Genomic DNA, 25,882 nt, shown 5'->3' on the forward strand with positions numbered 1-25,882 from the left:
TTATCAAACAATGCTTCCCGACTCCTTTATAAATTCAACGTAATGTGAAACGAAAAAATACCTAAATGGTGAGATAAGGAAAAACATAATCACAAGCTACGTAAGCTTAATCGCAGTGTTATTATTCACTGCATTAGATAATCAATCAACGTAGTCTTATCGCGTATTTCTTGGAAAATTGGTGCCGGTGCTGAATTTCCATTTTACAAGAAATCCTATGTCTACGACTCTGGTGCCACTTGTTTCTATTTCTACTGACCGATATATTTGGGCTTGCGCCTTTCAGAACACACTGCTTCAGGCTCGTCCTTAGTCGGTATAGGAAAAACTTGGATCTTTTCCGTGGAAAGAAAAATGAAAACGATTACTGGGTTATTTGAAACTAATGAGCCGCTCTAATCGTGCTAATTTAAAGTTGTATAGAGGTTTCAATTGGAACAATGTGAGTAAAGGAAGTGTTAATTCTCCTATAATTCATGATTTTGACATTTAATGCTTCGCCTTCGAAGATAAAATCGATTAAGATTTTTCACTTATGTTATTCAGAAACTGTGTGTTTCAAATTTCATAACATTAATGTTTGTGTTTTTGCATCTATCACAATTATTTGCGGTAATTTTCAAGTTCAGACTTTTATATTGACTCGAGATAAAACCATGAATTAAAATAGATTTGATATGCCGTATTAGAGAAGATAAGGATATATTTGTTTATATTTGCCGAAATTAAATTCAGCAGGAAGTTATGTCCTTATTTCGTAGTAGTGGTTATCCTGATTGTTATTCCCTTATTTGTCGTAAGTTCCAATGTTTTGACATTGCATACACCCCCGTTTTTTGACATTGTTTATTTATGAACTTTTGGAATTATCATTTGTATCAGATCTAAATTATTTTAGTACAATTAGTATTAGATTCTAGACTAACTCACGTTAAAAACCAAAATGAATTTATTTCCAAAAAGTCATGGATATACCAAATCATATTATTCTTTTTTATTTTTTTTAGGTACACCTGAACTGATCGCATAATGAATATTATGCGAAAATTGAGGGGTGGGGTTTCCAATGTGTCACCCACCCCTACAGGAAATCTAGATGATACAGCCTCATCATCTCCACATACTCAGTTAGGCCTGATGCACTTAAAGAAGCTCTTTTCCGAATACACACATCCGAACCATCCACTTTCCGAAAAAGAGAAAGATGACAAACTTTATAACATGCTACCCTTATTCTGCAAAGTAAGCAAAGATCTTGTCGAAATAGAAATAAAAGCAATACATTCCTTTTTTTTTTGCAGGTTTTTGGTGCAAACCCTTCATCAGATATGAATGAAAAATTTTGGGATATCCTGGCTTTCTGTCACCAGGTATCCTTGTTGATGGTGAATGAAATTAGGAAAAGAGCTTCAAATCAAAGCACAGAAGCAGCTAGTTGTGCTATTGCAAAATTTTTGGAAATTGAAAATTGTGAAGAATCAAGTAACGGATGGATGTTGTTATCTACTTTGAATTTGTTGGCGTCTGGAGATACTACTCTTGTACAGGTCTGTGTTTTTAGGATACTGGAGAATTGAAAACGGATCAACTGTTATTATTTCAGGTTATGTCTGAGGTATCGGTACCCTCAACCTTGGTCAAATGTTTGTATCTGTTTTTTGATCTACCAGAAATGGATGAAAAGGAAGCCAACACAAAGGAGACGAATAGTGATTTCACTCCTAGAGAAAGGAGGATATTACTCCAAAAGATTTTTGTCCAGGCAAGTTATCATTTCACTTCTTAGAGCACCATAAATTAAAATTTTCTCATTTTCTTTTATAGCTGTTAGTTAGGTTATGTAGCCATAGAATACCTGCAGAAGAATTAGCTAGAAAAGACGATTTAACTTTATTATTTTCTGCAATCACATCTTGGTGTCCATCTTATAATATGATGTGGAGAAAAAGTGCAGCAGAAGTCCTCATGACTCTATCTCGTCATGGTCTTACTCCTCCAGTCGTTGGATATATTCACTGTAAGTAGATAAAACGCGCCAAAATGTGTTTGGTATTCGTTCTTGACTAATTGCTGTTTTCACATAACTTTTATTGTGCTGTCACAACCCATCATTTCTGTGTTCAATTATGTTCCACCATAGAATTGAAACTAAAATCAACAAGCTGATTGGTCAAAGGTTTATTAAAACACACCAATGACATAAAATGTTGCACCAAAACAACTCAGTTTACATGAATTTTGTTCTTTATTGTAGCAAAGGGCTGTGTGGCATTATGTATCGACAATATGAAACGTGTACCTGAGTTAGCCCCATTAGAAATTGTCGAAATGTTTGTTACCATCTTCTGTTTCCTGAAGGATTCTTGCGATGTTTCATCAGTGTTATTGGATGATTTTCGGCAAGCACAAGGATATCCATTCCTTTCTGATTTTCTTCTGAAGTGAGTAAATATGGAAATGATTGGAACAAATGGAAGATTTTGTTGTTTTACAGGTTGGAAAATGAAAAGTTGCAAGAAGCAACAGAATCTATAAGAAACTTGGTTTTGATGGTAACGTCACTCTGTATGTGTGGTTATATTGAGTTGAAACCATCTCAGGCTTCGACGGGTTCCTTATTTCAAATGCAGGGTTTTGTGTTACCTCAACCTTCTGGACAGGGGGCCAGTGTTAGAAATATTCAAGCTTTTCATGTAAGTTATTTATTTTTTCCAACTCTGAAAGATTAGCAAAATAATTTGTTTTTTTCCAGGTTCTTCAAAGCACCTTTATCAGATCGAGTTCGATCGTAGCTCTATCCACCATCTTAGATGCCATATCCAGTATTTATCACTCAGACAACGCAAATTACTTCATACTAGAAAACCAAAATACTCTCAGTCAATTCACCGAAAAAATCCACAGCAAACCGACAGAAATACAGGAGAAATTGTTCAAAATGATCGAGTTCCTGGTGTTCAATTTAAACTTTGTACCCTGTAAAGAGCTCATCTCGATGTCGATCTTCCTGAAAACCCACAGTATTAACCATCCCGAATGCAGTATATTGTGTCTTCAGACCCTCTTGAACATTTTGAAATATAACGTCATGTTCAAGGATGTATACAGGGAGGTCGGCATGTTGGAGGTGTTTGTGACTTGCTTGAGGAGGTACGCAAACTTTTTAGATGAGAAGAAGACGGCAAGAGAGAATAAAGCAGAGTATGATATTCCGAGGGAGCAGGAAAAATTGGGAAACTTGGTGGTGGAGGCCTTGACCTCACTTTTGAGCGGGAACTCCTCCAATGCGACTGTTTTAAGGGAATGTGGTGGTTCGAAAATTGTTCACAGTTTGGTCCAGTATCCGGAGTGTAAATATCAGGCTCTAGGTGAGTGCAAAATTTTTAATTTTAATTTTAAAGTTTTATGATGAGTAAACAACATCTGTCATCTGTCAAATTTGTGAAAGGTCCATAACCTTCGAAAATTACTCATTCTGACGTCTAGTGTCAAATAGAATTACGCTACCTGGGTTGCCATGTTGCTAATAAATTCTGAGGTTTAAGAAATTGACAGACTCCTTTGATTTTCATATTTTTTTCGTGGATATTTTCGATATTTTGAAGGATATTCGGCTATAAATATCAACATCATAGTTAGAATACTTAGATGAGAAAAGGAGCTGAATTGCGTCCGCATTTTCAAATACGGTTTTTATTTTTATGGTTTAACACCATTTATAATTTTCAGGAATCATAAAGGAACTAGTTTTAACCACAGGCGGTGAAGAGGATATGACTCAGATCCTTCAAACCCTCCAATCGGCTCCTTCCAGTGCCATACAATTGAAGACAGACATTCTCGAAGCACTTAGGTTATGTCTGAAAGAATCTCACCGTACCCGAACAGTTTTCAGAAAGGTAAGAAACGATCGCTGAATCATCACATCAAAATAAACGTTTGATATCGTAGGTTGACGGTTTCATATACGTATCACAAGTTCTACTCACCCTAAAAGGAAAGTTCACCAAGAACGAAGAGTACAAACAGGAGTACCTCCATCTTCTGTACCTGATATTCCAAACAATGAATATTGCGATGAGGTTCGAACCAGCAAACGCAAAATTTTTTCACGACGAACTGTGCAGATCCTGCCTGTGCGACCTGCTGAGGTGCCTGGGTTGCTTCTCAACGACCAATGTGGCCAGCGTTAGAGAAGTGACCATGCAGCTTACCTCTTTGGCTTCCCAGGATAGATTCTACAATATTTTTATCGGCAGTGTAGTACATCCAAAGTAAGTGTTCGTTTCACTTGCTGCCAATTAATTTTCAACTTTTCTGAGCTTCTTGTGTGTTGTTTCAGTATTCCGGAAGACATTCCAGCTCATCTGTTTTATTCTACGATCATCTACAGGCTTCTTTACGATCTTGCTTTGGACCTGTATGATAAACCCAACTCCGGGGTGCTTAGTATTAAATCGCCTTCTTTATCGAGACAATCTTCATGCGAACCTCAAGTATATACAGAAATAACTGTTGTATTTTTCGGGTTGTTTTTTCAATGGTGTCATTTTTCAGGCTAACAACAGCAATATCAATAAGAGGAGTAACATATCATCTTTGAACTTGAATCCTCCAGTGCCTGATCCTATTATTGTTCATCCAGGTGTGGTTGTTGTAATGCTGCATCTGTTGCCCTGTATTGAGGTGAGTGACTTTAGATGGATATATAAATATTTATTTCCAAAGTTGCTATAGATAACAAATTGAAAACAAGTCATAATTCAGAAAAAAAATCCAACAACAGAAAAGAAGATATTCTACTCATGACAAAAGCTAACCCAGCTCTGATTTTCACCAATAATCTATTGCAGGACGAAGAAACCGAGATTGGCCTGAGCCTGCAACTCCTCCTAGCAGAAATCATAAAATCTCTAGTCAGAAGCGAAAAGAACCAGCAGGTCATGTGCGATAAGGGACTGGTCAGCCAGATAATATCCCTGGCCGCGGTGGCCCTGCAGGACGAGAACCACCCCCTTCACGCCCCCATCCAGTACATCCTGGAGCGGCTGGCCGCCCAGGCGATGGAACCGATCAACCTGAGGCAGTTCCTTAGGCTGGGCAACCCGCTGAACTGCCTGCCATTGGAGCAGAGGGAGGTGGTGGGCGGTCCCGTTCCCTTGACGCGCATTAAAACGTTGGTTTCCATGACGACTCCGAAGGACTTCAGGGCGCAGTCGTCGTACTCCCTACCGCCGTTCGTGGAGTTTGACATGTCCGCAGAGGGGTTTGGCTGTCTCTATTTACCCAGCATTGCGCCCCAGTCACCAGCGGCGTCCAGCGTCGTTTCCAACGCCGATACCACGGTTTTGGGAGGGATAGGAGCAGGTAATAAACGAATATAACCTCAATTTTGTAGGTGTGTACGCACCCACAATTTCTTAAAAATTTAACGCAATAACATTTTCGACAGGTGACAGGATTTTTCCACCTCAAACTGGTCTAAGCTATTCTACTTGGATATGCGTGGACAAATTCTCCGATTCGAGGACAGACGCCCATTGTGTTCGTCTGTTAACACTTGTAAGAACGTTCAACGGTACCAGGGATGATCACTTGGTTTGCCTGTCGATAGTCCTATCGGCTAGAGATAAAGCAATAATCGTTTCGACTAGAGAGACTCACATACCTAGTGGACGTAAGTACAAAGATGATTGTTCGAACAGTATCTAATTGTCTGAAATATGGAAGAATGAGATTAATTTCTATACCTTCAAATTTTGTTCATATTGCAGAGGTTGGCGAATGGGAACCTGAAGGATCTGGCGAAAATGGGGCCCGCGTTTGGTGCCCCGACATACTCCAGGAGGGACAGTGGCATCACATCGTCGTCGTCTTAAACAGGGCAGTCCTGAAAAATTCTTCCTTCTCCTTATACCTGGATGGACACCAACTTCACTCCCAAAAGATGCATTACATCTCCCAAGTTCCCGGAGGGGGTTCTTCCAACTTATCGGTTCCTTCATCGGTCTATGGTTATATCGGAACCCCACCGGCATGGAGGAAGTACTCGAAGTTGTGTTGGAAACAAGGACCCTGTCACCTGTTCGAAGAAGTAAGCAATTTATTAATCAATAAATAGTATAATGATTTGATTAATTATTTGGCAGTTGGTGTGTCTGATGTAAAATTAAATGCTCTTTACTTGAGAGGATTTGAGAAATCTATCAACTAGAAACGATCCTCAATTAGCTTCTTCTTCCAGGTATTAACACCCATGACCGTAACTCAGATGTACCAGCTGGGTCCCCACTACATGGGATCCTTCCTGGCTCCTAACCTCAACAACACCGACAACGTCCAGTTGGTGTCCGAGGAGAAGGTGACCTTCGGTTTGAACGCCAAGGCGGTATCCTCCCTGACCTTGAACAAGATAAGGAAAGTGTACAGTCGCACCGACAACAAGTCGATAGCCAAGCAGCTGGGGATGTCGAGCCACGAAAGCGCGACACCTATACGCATCCTGCACAACTCTGCGGGACATCTGGGCGGGTCGGCGCGCACTTTAGGGGGCGTGGTCATTGGATATTTGGGCGTGAGGGTGTTCTGTCCACGCCCCGTTGCAGTTACAGTAAGTAGTTTTGTGTTTTTCGAAATAATCTCTGATATATTTTAAATATCTTTTTACATGAGGCCTTTTTCTTGTATATTTTGACGCCTATTTCATGTTTATATGTGGGCTGATATCTGACAAGTTGAGATGATCTCAATATTTTGTATTTATTTTCACAGATTGACGCTGTTGGCGGTTGCGCAGTCCTCCTCGGCTTGATAGCTATGGCTCAAGATATAGAAAGTTTGTATGCCGGTGTGAAGGCTTTGGTTTGCGTTGTGAGAAGTAACAAGGTGGCCCAGAATGAGATGGATAGAAAGAGAGGGTATCAAACTTTGGCCATGCTGTTGAGGAGGAAAAGAACCCTGCTCAATTCGCACATACTGCACTTGACTTTCAGTCTGGTGGGCACTATAGATAGTGGCAGGGAATCTTCGGCTATTCCCAACAGGACAGCTTTTCAGGTAAGCAGGATCGGACCGAAAGAAATACTGGGTTATCCATGCCGTGGTAGGCATTCACAGCCCGCCATGTTTTAATGACATATGTCAAACAGAATTGTCATCCAAAACGTCATGGTTTCATCTGTCAAGTTATTGGTTAACCCAGTTACTTTCAGTTTTGGCCAGAATTAGCGCCCTACGTAGTGTATACAGCCTTTATGTAACATCCTTGCTTTTAGGATCTCTTGTGTGACCTGGAGGTGTGGCACGAAGCACCCGGAGAACTCCTAAAGTCCCACCTGGAACACCTATACGAGCTGGCGGCAGAATCGAGCGAGAAAAGAACCAATGTCTGGATAATGCGAGACCTGAACCTGGTGGAGAAGCTCCTCCACATCATACCAGAGATCCAGCACCCTCCCACCAAGCAGATACTCTTCTCCCTGCTCTCCGTACTCCTGGGTGGCCAACCGAGACAGAACGACCTGCTCATCTTCGGCCAGTTCCTGTGCTCCACCATACCGCCCTCTTCGACTCCTGGAGAGAAGGGGGTGCTCATCAAGGAACAGGATAACCTGCCTGAGGCGGAGGCCATCGCGTTGAGAAACCGCTGTCTGAGCCTGTTGCATTCCATGATCTTTGCGCAGAGGAACGCTGTAAGCGAGGAGATTAGCAAGACCCTGGGCTTCGATTGGATCCTGCTGTTCATGCAGCCCCATCTGCATTCTTCGACCGTTGTGTGGGGCTTGAGGATCCTGGTTGCGATGTGCGCCAATCCGACTTTGATGCATAGGTAAGATTCTAACACATGTCTTGTACCAGTAAATTCTTACATTCAACCAGATTATTTTATGGAAATTCGATTAGGAATATTAGTTAATTTTAATATTTGGTTGACCGGTTTCGCGGATTTCGATATTTTTGGTTGTCGACCCCAGATCGCACTCTTTTGAGGATTAATTAAGGTTATGTCCCCGCACCTCAACACCTTGAGAACAGTAATAAGGCCCTTAGTCACTTGTAAGATCCAAAAGAAAGCTGTATCGAGTGTCTGTTCCTTTGTCTAAATGATATTTGAATCTAACGGGTGTTTTTTTTCGAGGTATATAACTTTAAGTTGGCATTACTGTCCAAGATGGCGACCGATTTAACAGCTGTCAACTGATTTATTCTCAGTTTGGTTTGGCAATTCATCATGAATAGACTCACGCCTGAACAACGCTTGCAAATAGTGCAATTTTATTACGAAAATAATGGTTCTGTACGGAATACGTATCGCGCACTACGTCCATTTTATTTTGTTTAGCGATGAAGCGCACTTCTGGTTGAATGGCTACGTCAACAAACAGAACTGCCGCATTTGGAGTGAAGCTAATCCTCAAGTGTCTCAACTGACTGTTTGGTGCGCTTTATGGTCTGATGGAATCATTGGTCCCTACTTCTTCATAAATGATGATGGCCAGAACGTTACAGTCAATGATGATCGGTTCGGTATAGAGCCATGATTACTAACTTTTTCATTCCTGAATTTAACAACCATGATGTCCAGGAGCTGTGGTTCCAACAAGATGGCGTAACATGTCACACAGCTCGTGCCACAATCGATTTATTGAAAGACACGTTTGGTAGCCGCCTAATTTCACGTTTTGGACCTGCGAATTGGCCTCCAAGATCTTGTGATTTAACACCGCTAGACCACTTTCTGTGGGGCTATGTGAAGTCATTGGTCCATGCCGATAAGCCACAAACCCTTGACCATTTGGAAGACAACATTCGACGTGTTATTGCCGATATACGGCCCCAAATGTTGGAAAAAAGTCATCGAAAATTGGACGTCCAGATTGGACTACATCCGAGCCAGCCGTGGCGGTCATATGCCAGAAATCATATTTAAAATGTAATGCCACAAGATTATCTTACGGATAAATAAAATTCATGTCAATCGAATAATCCATCGTTGTTTTATTGCAATTTAAAGTTCTATAGCTCTAGAAAAACACCCTTTACTTCCCGTCCTATAAGTGTTTTCAAAATTGCAACAGTCTAACCATACCCTTCTTCAGGTTCCGAGAGGGCAGCTGCAACGGCGGCTGGCTCAGGAACATCGAGCAGATAACCAACAACAAGATGGCGCTGATACTGGGCGTGCACCAGGTGGCCAGCTACGGCAACGATCCCAAATCGGAGGGACTCCACGTTCCCGGTTTCCGGTACCTCGACTGGCTCCTACCCGACCACCTGGAGGTGCCTGAGGTGTACTTCCTGCTGACCGCGCTTATGATGGGTCAGCCGACCAAAATCCTGCCGGCCGAGAAGAAGTTCGACTTGGACACGGTGTGGGCGTTCCTGTGGGGCTCCACGTTGAACAATCAGCCGATAAGCACGGTGGCGCCTAGGGTTAATCTGTGCCAGGAGGCCGTTGTGGTGCTGTTGAGCATGGCGAGGCACATCGTGCACAGCGATGTTAACAGTTTGCCGGAGTGGCTGCAGAACCACACGATATCAATTATTCAGGTAAGGTGTTAACTACTACTCATTGGTTACCGTTATTGGGTTACCTTGCTTGCACTGCACAGGTATTCGGGTATATGGGCCTAAAACGAGGATCTCTTGATCCTTGGGAAGTGAGCACCCTATCTTGTAGACCGATACACTAGCTGTCTATACTTCGACTCAAGAGTGTCTCAGAAAAAACTTCAAAGAGACTACAGACAGCCAGGCCATGGAATCATATAGCCAGGGGTCACTGCTGACATGAAAGTGCCATAATACCATAAAGCAACTGGCCAGAGGCAATAAAACAATTCTACTATGGGTACCGAACTCTACTATGGGTACCAGGGCACTGTGGGGTTGAAGGAAATGAAAGAGCGGATGAACTTGCAAAAAGTGCATCAAGGTTAAGACCTGCTGGACCTGAGCCTTTCTGTGGGATAGGAAAAGACCAATACAAAGCTGCGGTCCAGCTATGGGACTTGAACAGTAGGACAATCCACTGGACTAACACTCCTAGACTTGCTCAGGCAAAGAAATTCGTGAAGATTTCACCTACCTACGCCAAAAAGCTCCTGAAGCTGTCGCGAGCGGAGCTTCGGGTGATGGTGGGACTGCTGATGGGGCACAGTTGGTACAAACATCATTTGTACCGTATGGGAAAGTCAGCAGACGAGATTTGCAGGCTCTGTGGATCGGAAGCAGAAACAGCCGAACACTTGATATGCAAGTGTCCGGAGCTGGCTGGCCTAAGAACTATTCACATGGGTAAGCCGGTCCTGGATACTAGAGAGGTAACGGCCAAGGCCCCTAAGGAGGTTGTCAATTTTATTAACGTCGTTGATGACCTCCCTGGGTTTCTATGAAAGAGTAGGGTAGATCTGCATGGTCCGGAAGGCTTACCGGAGCAAAACGACCCCAGTTCAAATAATAATAATGGGTACCGAAGCATTGTGGTATTGAAGGAAACGAAACTTGCGAAAAAACATCGAGGTTAGCACCTGTTGACCCTGAGCCTTTCTGTGGGCTTGGAAAAGATCCATATAAGGCAGGGATCCAACAATGGAAATGGGACAATAGAAAAACCCTCTGAAGGAACAGTTCTGGTTTTGCTCAGGCAAAGAAATTTGTGGTGCTTTCACCAACCTATACTCTAGCTCTTTAATTTACCACAAGTTGAGCTTCGGGTAATGGTGGGACTGCTGGCAGGACACTGTCAGCATATTATGCAGTCCGGGGTTGGACTGCCTGACAAACCACTCATATGGGAATGTCAGTCCTGGATACTCACGAAGTAACAGCTAACGCTCCTGAGGTGTGAGCACCTAGAACTTGACTTCCAGTTCCAGAGTTCTAATGAACTCCAGCATCTGGGATGGCAGCAAAGAGGTTATTTCTACGATCCTGCAAATTATCATTACTTTCCTTCTCCTCTACACAGAATCTGCACTTGTCAGTTTCTGATAACCCTACTTTCTCATCCAGATGCAAAATACGCCTTAATAGAGGCCTAAATGTCATTAGGAATTAATGAATTTGGATCAGTATTAATAATTCGAAAAATTAATATTAACCTCTCCAGGTGCTTTTCCAACTATACCACAACATGCCCGAGGTGATGCCGGTCTTCATGTCGTCCGAGGTCCTAGGAGCCTTGGCGGCCGTCCTGTTCCCCCTCCCCTCGTCCTTCTTCGACAGTTCCGAAGACAGCGGATCTTCTACCCCCGCGGGCGAAGAGATCGACGGTATCGTGGTGGTTCCCAAGACGCCCGTCGAAGAAGAGGTCCTCACGACCCACCCGGCCAAACAGTTCATTATGGACTTTATAAGGGTGATAGTGGTGGACTCGTTAAGCCTGGCCAACACGGGAAAGACCTCGCCCGTCATAGATCTGGCCTTGGACGCCTTCCCCGAGCATTCGACGCCCTACCAGCAGACCTGCTACCAAACACAGGTGAGTTTGGCTATTAAAAAATTGATAAAACATGTCAACTAAACCTTGTTGAAGCGTGAACCTTTCCATGAATAAATGGCATAACCTAGTGAACACAAATGACATAAGAAATGTCAATGTCAAGAAATAATGCACAGTGTGGTCATTATAACCATCTATTGAAAAACCCTGTAGGTATATTTTATTACAATCTTCTTCCGCAGGTGTTGGTAATACTGATGGACCACCTCCTGGCCGCCGATATGCTGGTAGGTGACCAAGCGGCCATACCTATAGTACCTTTACCCAACGCTCACATCCAGCACATAGCGCCCAACGTTTTCTACCTGACGGCCAGGATAGTGGACAAACTGTGGATGGGCGCCCTTCAGAAAGACCCACACGACGTGTTCGACTTCATCGTCAAGCTCATAGGTCAGGCCAAGAGGAGGACGGGGAATTTGTCGCTGGAATGTTTGTACCACTGCCTGAACAGGTGCGTGCTGTTCCTGCTTTCAAGGTCGACCGATACGGTGGCCGATCAGATGTCTGTGTTGGAGGCGTTGCACAAGCTGACGAACAACAGGTAGGTGTTGAAAAGAAGGTGATAAAAACTGATAAAGGGTGTTTTTTTAGAGCTATAGAACTTTAAATTGAAATAAAACAACGATGGATTATTCGATTGACATGAATTTTATTTATCCGCAAGATAATCTTAAATATGATTTCTGGCATATGACCGCCACGGCTGGCTCGGATGTAGTCCAATCTGGACGTCCAATTTTCGATTACTTTTTCCAACATTTGTGGCCGTATATCGGCAATAACACGGCGAATGTTGTCTTCCAAATGGTCAAGGGTTTGTGGCTTATCCGCATAGACCAATGACATTACATAGCCCCACAGAAAGTAGTCTAGCGGTGTTGAATCACAAGATCTGTGTGACATGTTGCGCCGTCTTGTTGGAACCACACCTCCTGGACATCATGGTTGTTCAATTCAGGAATGAAAAAGTTAGTAATATTGGCTCTATACCGATCACCATTGACTGTAACGTTCTGACCATCATCGTTTTTGAAGAAGTACGGACCAATGATTCCACCAGCCCATAAAGCGCACCAAACAGTCAATTTTTCTGGATGTAACGGTGTTTCGACATACACTTGAGGATTAGCTTCACTCCAAATGCGGCAGTTTTGTTTGTTGACGTAGCCATTCAACCAGAAGTGCGCTTCATCGCTAAACAAAATAAAATGGACGTAGTGCGCGATACGTATTCGCACAGAACCATTATTTTCGAAATAAAATTGCACTATTTGCAAGCGTTGTTTAGGCGTGAGTATATTCATGATGAATTGCCAAACCAAACTGAGAATAAATCACTTGACAGCTGTTAAACCGGTCGCTATCTTGCACAGTAATGCCAACTTAAAGTTATATACCTCGAAAAAAAACACCCCATAGTGTAACAGCTACAAGTAAGAAATTACCTGAATGGAAACCTGAGCATGAGATTCTTATACTGATTATGTCAGGGGAGGTACCATGGAAAAACACTCATTCTCATTTTTACGATTTATTATCGAAATTCACTAGATATCTTGACTGTACTTGAAAGTACTGAGTGTTAGTTAATCTTTGTGGGCGGTTTTTGATTGCAAACAAAGTCCGACTAGGGGTTCTGTGAATATAGCTGTTCCTATCGTTGTTCATTTTCAAAGAAGTACAGGCCAACCACTCCACCAGACCAAATTGCACAACATATAGTGACTTTTTGTAGATGTAATGGTATCCTAGCAGTTACACGAGAATTTCCACATGGTCTGTTGGTTTTAGTTCTTGTATCAGGTGAACCTTATAGGGATGAGAATTCAATTCCAGATGCTGTATACGCCATAGCGTGCCGTAAGAGAGGCCCAAATGTTTTGCGCGCCGAAGAATTGATGAATTTGGATCTTCTTCAACACTTTTTCTTACAGCAGCAATATTTTAAGGAAGAGCGTGCATTTGGATGATTTATGGGCCTCAAGACATCAGTAGTAATAGATCCAGTTTCCACGAATTTTTTGCCATCTTACCAATTTACGTTCAGGTGGACGATTATATCGAATATGATCTGTCTGTAATGCACGAAACGTACTTACTATAGAATCATTATGTTTTCAGCATATTGTTAAAATGGCCAACCTTCAACTAAAAATATGACGTTTCGGATGACAGTTCAGTTCGACATATGTCATTGAAACAGTAACCCAATATTATTAAAAACTAACATCTGCCCATTTTCCAGACTGATCATATTCGGAGCAGGCAACCACGAGCCCGACTTCATAGGCTGCCTAACCTACTGCCTCCTGCAACTGACGGCCGACATGCGCGTCATGCTCGAATCCAACGTGAAGACCACGTGGCACGTCAACCCGAGCAGCGACCTCGAGACCAGAGACGAGTGCCTGACCGCCCACCAGGGGCGTAACCTCATGGCCGGCGCCGCCCTACGCGTGTGGGAGGAGCTGTACGTGTGCAAGAAGCCGGCTATAGAGGAGGTGTTCAAGGTCACCCTGGCTACGCCGGCGCCCAATCAGAAGGCGCCCGACCTGAGCGTGGTCAGGGACCAGGTTTTCGAGTCGTCCTCGAAGCTGTGGATCAACTACGTGGAGCTGGAGAGGAAGGCCACCTACAGGGTGCCTTGGGAACTGCACAACCAGATCCAGTCGAAGATACACAAGGTGACTGGCGGTCTGACCCGATTGGCCAGCAGGACCAAGGTCAGGAAGGAGGAGACTCTGAGGGTCAAGGTTAGGATGGGCAAGAAACAGGCGTTGCAGTGGATGATCAACCATGTGGTGCTCATGAGGTAGGTGGATTATTTTGAAATGGTCTGAGACCGCGTGAATGGTTATTTTAAAAAATGTATTTTTGTGTTTGGCTAATTTCACAGGACTTTATGAAATATACAGACAAGTCGGCTTACTGCCCCGTTAAATGTCTAGATTTAATAATTTAATCAATATCACAAACAAAACATCCAAAAATAAAAAAAAATTTGATATTTATTGACATATTATTTAGTCGCATTGATTATAAACGTACTGTTCCCACAGTTGTTTATGATATCGCCTAGTGTATTAGTGGAACTGATATTCACTAAAACTGAAACATATCTAGCAGAAATATCACTTTTATACAGGGCGTTAGTGAATAAAGTGTGTCAAACTTGATGATTTTGCTTGAAAAAAATAATTATTGTTTGCTATATAAATTTTGTTTTTTGCTTCGTATTTCTATATACAGTTTGTCGTAAAAACTGACTATTTATTTATTGCTCTCAATTTTTTGTAAAAAGAATGGTACGCCATTCATATATATCGAATTGAAAATAATCTTGAATTACTCGTTCAACTTGTGACAAAAATTCTCAGATTCCCAGGATTTCATTTTTATACAAAAAAAAAAACATCCTAACTCAAGAATTATCTCAAAAAAGATAATAAAAACAACTTGTTGCGTTGTTTTATTTTTTGCATAAAAACGGAGCCCTATACAAGGCATGGGAGATTTCTTGGCTCAAATTGATTGAAATGAAAATTTTAACCTGAAATATCTCAGTGGCGTACAATTTTTTCTTTCAAAAAAAGAGATCATTACCCGTATGCGCGCCAATGATGAACATAAAAAATTTATAGTTAAAATAGGTATACAATAATGGATTTTGACGGCAAACTTGAATATTACAATCGAAGAATTTTACCTGCTCGAATTTTATCTTGTGTGAAGCAAGTCATGAGAAAATTATTCCTAAAGTAATATGGTAATGTTTTGTTTATTCTTCTCAATTACGGCAGACGGAATCCGATCTTATGCTGATTATATTTTCTGAGAATTTCGATTGGCAGCAGATATGTATATGATTGCCCTCTCCAAGATTGTTGTGAACAATTTTCAAATGACGTTTTGCGTCCAGTTTTATATATCGTTTTAAGGAGTGTGCACTGAAATGCCCCATAATTTGAATTTGTAGCTAAAAAAAAGTCTTATCAGTTTTTCATATGGATGTGTCGTTTTCTTTTTTTATTAATCTTCATTTTCTTCATTTTCAATTTTGATTTTAAACTCGTGGAAGAAAATCTAAGACTTCTACACTTGTATTATAAAGAACTATTCTAAAGCTATCTTGAATTTGAGAAACGTCAAAATTTTATCGCTGAAAAACCAATTCTTGTTGGTTTTGCATCTTTCATTGCTGTGAAACTAGAATCGCCACGGAAACGCTCTTACTAGACATGGAAGGAGTGCGATAATAGCCAATCCAATGTCTCTTGTTATAGAACAATTACATTGTTGTGTTGATTTGAAGTGAGTAGATTTACTAACTGCATAATCACCTTCAGGTTGACGTGTATGCAAAAAATCTGGCACGACATCAATTCTGCGTTCTTCTCCATTCAGATAGTGAATCTTTAAATAATTCACTCAACAATTTTTTATTCAGTATCATTCATTTTCTTTTTATACTAACGGTTTCTCTTTTCAATTAGAATTCGTCCCCTCAAACTATTTATTCTTATCTCAAATAGACTGAAATTAACCTATTAACCTAAAAGTGTTCCTAGAAATTCATTACTGAAGAATTCCGAATATGGTCCACATTTTTACCAACACCTTGAAGGTGCAAACCACAAAACTAAGATTAGTTTAGGGCCTGTATTCAATTTTTGAACAATGGGCAATATTTTATCATGCGTTTCAAACAGGTCAGTATTTTAATTTGCTTGAGGGTCTGGAAACAGGAAAAGAAGTAGATAGTTAGAATTGTAAGAAATACAATAAAAATATTGAACAACCGGAAATTTGCAAAGTTAGAATCAATTTTCTCAAGACAAATTTTTTTATTTTATTTATTTTTTTTTCTTTATTTTCCTCAATTTTTCATTTTATTTCTTATTTTTGCATTATTTTATCCTAGCTTCCATTCTATTATGATCCTCCCATATCTTCTAGAGAACTGATTGAAACAAGGAGACAGCAGCATCAGAACACAACACAGCACACTCAAAGATACGTGCACCAGGAATGGCTGCAAACAGAAAACGAGCTCACTAGAGAGAGGGGACTTTGGGGCCCCCTACAACCCTGCCACCTGGACAAATGGATGCTGGACATGACCGAAGGTCCAAATCGTATGAGGAAGAAGACCATGAAGAACGATCTCTTCTATTCGCATTATCCCTACAGGCCCGAACATGACAAAGGCGCTCTAAAGTATAAAGTGAGTGTTTTATCATGGTTTAAAATTCTCACATTTTCCAATTACTCAATCGAGCGCGTTTCTGTAGGTTGCGACAAGTTACCACAGTAAAGAGTACTACTACGCAGATCAGGCGCACCAACAGTACAGTATATCGGGTCTAACGGAACCTGAAAGGTCTGATAGCGTTATAGAGGAGCCTTCACCATCTCCATTACCTTTAGCCACCCTTCCACCTTTAACCAGACTGAAATCGGATCCGGAAGAAGCTCAGGATGATAACGATACAGAAGAGGAGCTGTCATCGATTGCACCGGACAACCAAACGTTGATGAGACTGTTAACGGATAACGAGAAGGTAAGAGAAGAATAGAATTGAGATTTTGTATCATAAAAACTGAAATAACTCTTATTTAATACCAACATATACATCAAATTAGCAGAAGCATTTGTTCAAGGCACTTGGTTATACATACGTCCAAGTGACACCGCTGACACGTTGAGTAAAATTGTATTTTGGCGGTCCCTTTGATTTTCAATATTGTTATTACCTTTTTTATTTATCTAGCCTTTTTTTTAGAGTGCTAATGATTGCCCTATCATTGTATATGCGTTAGAAAGGATCTAACGCCATATTTTTTTTGTTTTCTACCTTAGATAACCTATATGTTCAGATGTGCCAGGATCCAGGGTTTGGACACAACGGAAGGACTGTTGCTCTTTGGTCAGGAGCATTGTTACGTTGTAGATGGATTTACGTTGTTGAAGAATAGGGAGATTAGGGATATAGAAAGTGTGTCTAACAATGGAAATGAATACGAACCAATTCTACCCAATCCTGGATCCCCTAGAAGATCTAGGGCTATGAGACAGTGTTCGAGGTTTTCATATGACGATATCAGGTAATTGATATATTTAATTTTAACATAACTTATGTTCAGAATGAGCACAACTAACAACAAGCTCTTAGAGCTTGAAAGAATTAAAGATACAATAAAATAAAATAATAAAAGAAGAAAAGATACAAAATAAATAAACCATATCTGTACAAAATAAAATCGAGATTAATAAAAAGAGACCTGATTTAAATACAAAAACAATCAATTAGCACTACATTGAATTATTCATCACAATGCTGAGCATTTTTTCCTTTATCTCATTCATTAATTGAACAAAAATATCAAAGAACAATTCTCTCGCAGAGAGGTCCACAAGAGGCGATACCTCCTTCAGCCGATGGCCTTGGAGGTCTTCTCAGGAGATGGTAGGAACTACTTACTGGCTTTTCCAAGAAAAGCCCGAAATAAGGTGTATCAGAGGTTCATGGCATCTGCCACAGGATTGTCCGATAGTGCACAACAGTCGGTTGCTGGTCAAAAGAGAACGGCCAATGTGGAACAAGCTACAGGGTTGCTCAGCAATTTGATTGGAGAGACAACTGTAACGCAAAGATGGGTGGTAAGTTGGATGATTATGGAACACTCTTTATTCCATCACATAGCATGTTTTTATTTTAATTTCATATATTTAATTTCTTTCATTAATTTTTTTTTGTATTTAAATGATCATGTTCTGCGTTGGTTTCAGAGGGGAGAAATCTCGAATTTCCAGTATCTGATGTACTTAAACACCTTGGCCGGTCGATCTTACAATGATCTCATGCAGTATCCCGTCTTCCCTTGGATCCTTGCAGATTACGATACGGAAGAATTGGATCTGAACCATCCCTCGACGTTCAGAGACTTCACAAAACCCATGGGGGCCCAGAGCTCAGTGAGACTGGAGCAATTCAAGAAGAGGTTCAAGGTAATGTTCTGTAATCGATTTTATTTTTATATTTGCTTCGTGAATGAATGAATTAACATTCTTATACACTTACTGTAATGAAAAAAAGTTTGTTGGAGAGTATTCGAAATGACTAAGGACCTTGTTTGATGCCTGTGGGAAGTCAACTATCAATATGTTGTACAATTCTAAAACTAACAAGACTAAAATTCTATTCTTCCAATCCCAAAGAATGTTGTGGTTTTGTGGAAATTTTCTAGTATCACCGGAATTGTTTTGAAAAATAGAAAACTTCCTTAAGAATATGAGAAATTGCAATCATAACATAGTACACTAAGTAAACATGTCCTTAAATGACAAAAAAAGACTACACATCTGCGTTTTTGGTTTATAAACCAGGCATTCAATAGTGTTTGGCATGAAGGTCTTTCAAAATCATGAAACAGTTCCCAATTGAACAAAATTCAACGATGAATATTCCAACCATAAAGCAATTAGAGAAGGTGTGCCCCAGGGGAGTACACTGGTCCCTTTATTATACTTATTATACAATGCAGACCTGCTCGCAGCTGAACGGATCATGAAAGATACTTTTGCTGATGACACAGCCATACTAGCTAGTGATGAATATCCTCCAGTAGCGTCACTTTTTCTTTAAAACCTCCTGAACATGCGTCAAAAATGATTTTAAAGGGGGAAAATAAAGGTTAACGAGTCCAAATCAAGCTAGGTTAAATTCACATTGAAAAGTGTCTTGTAGTCAAAATCACTAATGAAGCTATGCAGCAAATGTCATCAGTACGATAATGGGTGAATATTTAGACGAAGAACTAAATTGGAAAAAAAATCCTTTTTTTAGGAATGGGACGACCCACACGGTGAAACTCCGCCCTACCATTACGGCACCCACTATTCGAGCGCCATGATAGTCTGCTCTTACCTTGTCAGGATCGAACCCTTCACCCAACACTTCTTGAAGCTACAAGGAGGCCACTTCGATCTGGCCGATAGGATGTTCCACTCGATCAAGGAAGCTTGGTGTTCAGCGTCCAAACACAATATGGCCGACGTTAAAGAGCTAATACCGGAGTTCTTCTACCTACCCGAATTTCTGGAGAACAGCAATCAGTTCGATCTAGGTACGCTCTTGTTCAGCCCCATATAAATATATTTTTTTAAGATATGCCTTTTACGTACCACGAATGTCCACATGTTTGCTAAGGCCTGAAGATCGCATTTATAGTAACAGACATGACATATGGCGAACCCTGTGGTTTAAAACTCTTCTTCCTAATCTACGAAGAGGTGATGAATAAAAAACCTAACCTAATGAATGTATTATAGGTGTGAAGCAGAATGGGGTGGCTCTAGGAGACGTGGTACTACCTCCGTGGGCCAAACAGGACACTAGGGAGTTCATAAGGGTGCATAGGCTCGCCTTGGAGTGCGACTACGTGTCCCAGAACCTACACCACTGGATCGACCTCATCTTCGGCTACAAACAACAAGGCCAACCGGCTATAGACGCTGTCAACGTATTTCATCATCTTTTTTACGAAGGAAACGTTGATATTTACAAGTGAGTGCCGAAAATATGCGGTTTTTTTTAAGGTTATGAAAGAAGAGGGTACATAAATAACTTTGACGTTTCAGTATCGACGATCCGCTGAAGAAGAACGCCACAATTGGTTTTATCAACAACTTTGGACAGATTCCGAAACAGCTGTTCAAAAAACCACATCCTTGCAAGAAGATGGGTAACAACGGCAACAACAGGAGCTCGGTGATCGATACCAGTTCGTTGGTTCAAGCCTTCAGCATTCCACAACCCGAAAAGCTGTTCTTCCACCATTTGGACAACCTGAGGCCATCTCTTCAAGCGATTAAAGGTACTATTTGACTTGTCGAATCTCACTCTGTATGATTTTTCCCGTTTACACTACAAGCCCAGTTCTTCCAGTTAACTAGATTTAACTGATGGTATGAACGTAGCTGAAAGAATTGCGGAAGATAAGCAAGTGCTTGGAGAATATGGGCGGGTATCTATGTTATAACGCTGCTAATGGTCTAAAAAAATTCCAGTCGTCGCTTCAAACGCCACTGTGCCCAAGCAATCAGGTATCTGCTGGCACCTATGTTCACACTGTCAGTTTATTTAAGCTAACTATGTCTATGTATGCTAGTAAAAGGGGAATACTTTGAGAAAGACACCTTACATATGGGGTAATATGAAAATTTATATTTTTTGCAGAGGTGAAAAGTCCAGTGGGTCAGATCTTGCACGTAGACAAGGCAGTTTTGGCGGTGGAACAGAACAAGGTCCTCATACCGCCCACCTACAACAAATACGTGGCTTGGGGCTTCGCCGATCACTCTTTGAGGATTGGTAATTACGAAAGTGACAAGGCGGTGTTTGTGTGCGAAAGTGCCATCCAGAACAACGGGGAGATCTTGGCTTGTGTCGCTCCCTCTCCTAAATTGATCGTGACTGCCGGAACTAGTACTGTAAGTCTATTCATTATTTTTAGTAGTGAGTTATTTATCGATGTGAGGTTAGCCTAGGATCTGAATTATGTTAAGCTGAATATTGGCGTACAATATGGTGTATTATGTGTCCAAAAGTTTCTTATTCCGGCTTTATCGTTTTTCAGGAAGTCTGGAACGCTGAAAAATTCCAGAACCTTATAATACAAATAAATTGATTTTTAAATTTCATTCGTTTAGGTATCCAACAATAAAGCAATCAGTAACATATTATTTTAGTTATTTTAATGAAAATTGAGAGCACTTTTGGCTGACCAGTTATTTACATTGTTGTCAGATTTTCCCTTGAACTTTGGTATTTCAAATAGATCACCCTGTATATTAACCACTATAATATCGGTCATATCACAAGATCCTTGCACGCCAAAATCTATAAAAATCGTGCTATCCCTTTCCGATATAATTGAGGCGTTCCTGACTGGCTAGGACACGCCCCTAAATGAACTAACCCCCTTTTTCGCCTCGCAGGTCATAACCATCTGGGAGTACGAGGCCAGGAAGAAGTCCATAAGCATAAAGCACAACCTGTACGGCCACACCGACGCGGTGACCTGTCTGGCCGCAAGTCCCGCCTACAACGTCATCATATCCGGATCCAGAGACTGCACCGCCATCGTGTGGGACCTGTCGAGGGGCGTGTTCGTGCGACAGCTGAGGGGTCACGCCGGTCCGATAGCAGCGGTGGCCGTGAACGACCTCACCGGCGACATAGCCACCTGCGCAGCCACCTGGTTGCACGTGTGGAGCATCAACGGCGACGAGGTGGCCAGCGTGAACACCTGCGTGGGACGGGCCGATAGGATGCAGCAAATCCTGTGCGTGGCCTTCTCCCAGACCCACGAGTGGGATCCGTTGAACGTCATCATGACCGGGTCGACGGACGGGGTGACCAGGGTGAGTGTTGCCAGAATTATCGGTAGTTAGGAATATTACAATAGTTCCAACTTTCGTCGAAACTATCTAGTAACTACTGCTTCTAGATAATAATGAATCATATAAATTTATCCTCTTTCAACTCGAATTTCAAATTCCAGATGTGGTGCATCGACTACGTCCAAGTGCCAAACGAGGAATCGAACCAGCTCTTCAAGGAGCCCTTGAGGGAGGCGAAATCCATAGACAACAAACCTAAACCGATAAACCACAAGCTGGTGAAACAGATAAATGTATCGAACGAGAGCTCGGGAGGTAGCCTGATGAAGTCGGGCTCGGAGAGCAGTCTGTCTGAAGACAGCAACTCGCGGAGGATCCCGAAGATAGTGGGGGAGGATCAAGAGGAGGAGGAGGAGAAGAAAAGCACGAAGGAGTGGCGAAACGAACAGCAGAACGAGAAGGACACGTGTAGTGACACGGAGGAGGCGTGTTCTGTAGCCCCGCCCGTACCTGTTAGGAGGAGGCGTTCCAGGATACACGGTGGCCTGCGTAAGAGTGAAGGTTAGTTAGTGAATATAATAAAACAAAATAATTTTCACGAAAATTTTAATATTGATAACAATTTGTAGTTGGCATTTTTTACCGTTCTAGATGGCAAATTTTCTTCTTTGAGATGAAACCTTGCATTTTGAAAGCTTCATCTCAAATGGAGGAGCAAAATCCAGAAAATCTGCCTCGTACAAGATGCAAATTAAAACTTAATTATGCTCTTCTTTTTCTATTCCTTGGTTATTGGCCCCTATTCTAACCTGATCAAATTATAGATAGTTTTAAATTCCCATAATTATTTTTCATTTTTAGGTGGCAACAGTGCGGACAGCAACAGTTTGGAGGTTGATGAAGGTTCCGGAATAAGAACCAGCAAGTCAGATACAAGTTTGACAGATTCCTTCGTTATGGTACCGGAGACAAAGAAGAGAGCCATCAATCCTCTGAACCTTTTACGACCAGGTATGTCTTCTGTTGAGTATTCTTTTTTCTTGATCAGCAATATATTGAGGGTACTATTTTGGGTCTTTCAAATCATTGGCAACACTGTATAGGAAAAAAATTAATATAACATAAAGCGATTAAACAAATGTTATTTATTGTTATTTAATGTTATCGTTTCTGATCAAGCTTTTTTTTATAAAATTCCAAGGACACAAATGGCAGAGACAGCTAGTATTCAGGAGCAAATTAACAATGCATACAGCTTACGATAGGAAGGACAACATGGAACCAGCTTCAATAACAGCCTTGGCAGTATCAAAGTGAGTATTAATAGTTTCTTCAAATAAAAACATCATTTTTCCTATATCAATGTTATATGAATATCAAAGTTAGTTGGTTCTAAATGGTTTTCCAATAAGAGGTTTCATTTTGAATAGCCCGCTATCTAGACAGATGTCACTACTGAAGCTGTCATCCTTTGACATTTGACAAGTAAAAACTACGTCGTTACTAAAAATGGAGCGATACAGGCATCGAAATCGTTAAAATTCACTGTTCGCAAAACTAAACTACTTTTAGGTCGTTGTGAAGCAGTTTCTTGGCCGGCAATAGTGTTGGAAAAATTCGAGCTATTGGGGTAAGTTGGTGATGTGAAGAACCGCAATCGCGTGCGTCGCTCAAAAACAACTGAAAATATTGTTGCTGTAGCTCGTAGTGTTGACGAAAACCCAGGTTTGTCGATTCTTCATCCATCTTGCGAATTACACATTCCACAAACGACCTAACATCGTATTTTTCATAAGGTCATCCTCGTTTTTTCTTTAAATCAAAATGAAACCTTTTATTTGAAAACCCTAGTAATAAAAATCCATATCATAATATTAGATAAAATAATATTTCCACATTAAAATAACGAACCACCATATAAAATGAGAGAGACCCGTCTGTTTAAACAACTTAATTCTACAGGGATCACAGGACAGTATACGTGGGCGATACTAGGGGGCGTGTCTTCTCCTGGAGCGTCACAGAGCAGCCAGGCAGAGGCGCGGCCGACCATTGGCTGAAGGACGAAGGGGCGGATTTCTGCGCCAATTGCAGCATCCGATTCACGATGTACGAAAGGAAACACCATTGCAGAAATTGCGGGCAGGTTTTCTGTTCCAAATGCAGTCGATTCGAGAGCGAAATATCCAGATTGAGGATCTTGAAGCCTGTCAGGGTATGTCAGAATTGTTACGCGACTCTCAAGCAAGCAGGTTGAGGGAAAGCAGAAAAAAAATCAGATACGTATTTAGGATGAAATAAAACCATTTTGTATGTAGTTTTGAAGTGGTTACGATATTTATGCGTGAATGTGAGATATCCCATACTTTCCGATGAATTTCATTTGTATAGTATTGAATTATTATAGATTATATTTTCCTATATATGTATAGGTACTATAGAGGAGTATGAACCGTACTGAGTCACTTGGTAGTGTTTATTCGTTATATACCTAAAGTTTTTATTGTGATATTCAATTTTATCTCATCATTTTATTAATTTTATAATCGTGTCTGGAAAGATCCGTGTTGCTACAACTGAAAGCACAAAATTAATTTTTTTATAAAAATCATTTCATTTTACCACATTATTCTTATAAGAACAAATCTGAATAATGTTAATATACGTAATCTTATTTGCATTAATTTATTCTGTATAGTTTTTGTGGAATTTAATAACAAATAACATTATTATTCTATATTTTATATTGAATTGCACCAAATCATTTTCAACTTAATTACTCAGCTCTTGTTTTTACCACAGAAAATTAAACCATTGTGATATATTATTTATGATATTGTTTTTATTGTAATTGTTTTTTTATATAGTAATATATTGTATCGATTATTTTTCAATTTTCTTAGATATTTCAATATACTTTTTGAAAAATGACTTTTTGTTTTCATTCATTTTATTCGTAATTGTTCGGAGTAATAGTAGAAAATTTTATTTTCATCTCAGATGTGACATTTTTTGATTTATATAGCAATTTTACTTGGACAATTTTGAAGAACATATAAACAATACTGAAGTCTGTAGACAATATTTAAACATGTACATTCCAAACCACTATTGATATATTTTATAAATGTGATATAGACTCCTTTAGTGTAGACATTGTAAATAAATGTTAAATAACCCTGAAGTTGTCTTAATCAATCAGCCGTAGCACGGTTGGGTTCGAATAGCGAGAGAGAGAAACTAAATTTATTGATCATGTTAATCAAATGGCTATCGACCGCAGTGAACCAGCCAATTTTTCGAATATTTTTTCGCAAAAATAATTTTTTTATTCAGATCGACTTCAAAATTTGATGTTATGAAGAATTTTGTATGCTGAATTCCTATTCGCAATCAGTTCCACCCTAGAATACCCCAAAATTGATTTATTTCGAGTTTTGTAAGAGAATTTAAAGTGGGTTTGGTCTGCCCTCTGGTGACATAAATCTGAAACTTGTGAATGGGAAAAAAGATGACCCCCAACAGTTGTATGAAAACTGTGCTTTTATGGTGTAGAAAAATTTTTCTGGTAAGAATGGATGCCTAATTCGGATTCTAAGACCCCGAAACCCTCTAAAACCATCATAAAATGTTTGAATTCGATCGGTCGATTTTTTCGGAAAAACCAAGACTATAACCTTGGATACTTTTTCGCCAAAAAAAGTTTTTGGTTCAGATCGACTCTAAAATTTGATATTTCGAAGAATTTTTTCTGCTGAATCCGTTTTTGCAATCAGTTCCTCTCTAGGAGTCACCAAAATTGAGTTATTCCGAATTTTGTGGGAAAATTTAAAGGGAGTATGGTCTGCCCTCTGGTGGCATAAATATGAGGCTTGTAAAATGAGTATGCCTGCCCCACAACTGAGACTTTCCAGTTGTGTAAAAACTGTGCTTTTAAGGTGTAGAAAAAATTTCCTGTTAAGAATCAATGA

General features: G+C 40.5%; 1 protein-coding gene across 1 annotated transcript; it reads left to right on the forward strand.

Moving 5' to 3' along the window:
* The first annotated feature begins 156 nt into the window (after nt 1-156).
* LOC123671190 (WD repeat and FYVE domain-containing protein 3) lies at nt 157-25,095 on the forward strand. The gene is made up of 36 exons (XM_045604908.1): nt 157-442; nt 1,008-1,242; nt 1,302-1,547; nt 1,604-1,762; nt 1,825-2,017; nt 2,255-2,441; nt 2,495-2,693; nt 2,753-3,368; nt 3,730-3,899; nt 3,952-4,274; nt 4,343-4,496; nt 4,558-4,686; nt 4,854-5,367; nt 5,453-5,677; nt 5,775-6,094; nt 6,245-6,610; nt 6,772-7,056; nt 7,275-7,828; nt 9,099-9,549; nt 11,111-11,482; nt 11,686-12,047; nt 13,752-14,318; nt 16,463-16,730; nt 16,798-17,067; nt 17,367-17,611; nt 17,912-18,167; nt 18,297-18,515; nt 19,354-19,633; nt 19,839-20,073; nt 20,148-20,383; nt 20,746-20,999; nt 21,507-21,932; nt 22,073-22,472; nt 22,773-22,922; nt 23,113-23,224; nt 23,874-25,095. Exons 2-36 carry the CDS (start codon nt 1,030-1,032, stop codon nt 24,166-24,168), a joined length of 10,251 nt encoding a protein of 3,416 aa, XP_045460864.1. The 5' UTR covers nt 157-442; nt 1,008-1,029; the 3' UTR covers nt 24,169-25,095.
* The last annotated feature ends 787 nt before the right edge of the window (nt 25,096-25,882 follow it).

The sequence above is a fragment of the Harmonia axyridis genome, chromosome 1 (genome assembly GCF_914767665.1).
Source record: "Harmonia axyridis chromosome 1, icHarAxyr1.1, whole genome shotgun sequence".
In the NCBI taxonomy this organism is placed as follows: domain Eukaryota; kingdom Metazoa; phylum Arthropoda; class Insecta; order Coleoptera; family Coccinellidae; genus Harmonia; species Harmonia axyridis.

Coding starts and splice junctions, on each gene's coding strand:
- LOC123671190 (XM_045604908.1), top strand. CDS start 1,030: ATGAATATTATGCGAAAATTGAGGGGTGGGGTTTCCAATGTGTCACCC. Junction 1,548..1,603: donor GAGATACTACTCTTGTACAG/GTCTGTGTTTTT, acceptor TTATTATTTCAG/GTTATGTCTGAGGTATCGGT. Junction 2,018..2,254: donor AGTCGTTGGATATATTCACT/GTAAGTAGATAA, acceptor TCTTTATTGTAG/CAAAGGGCTGTGTGGCATTA.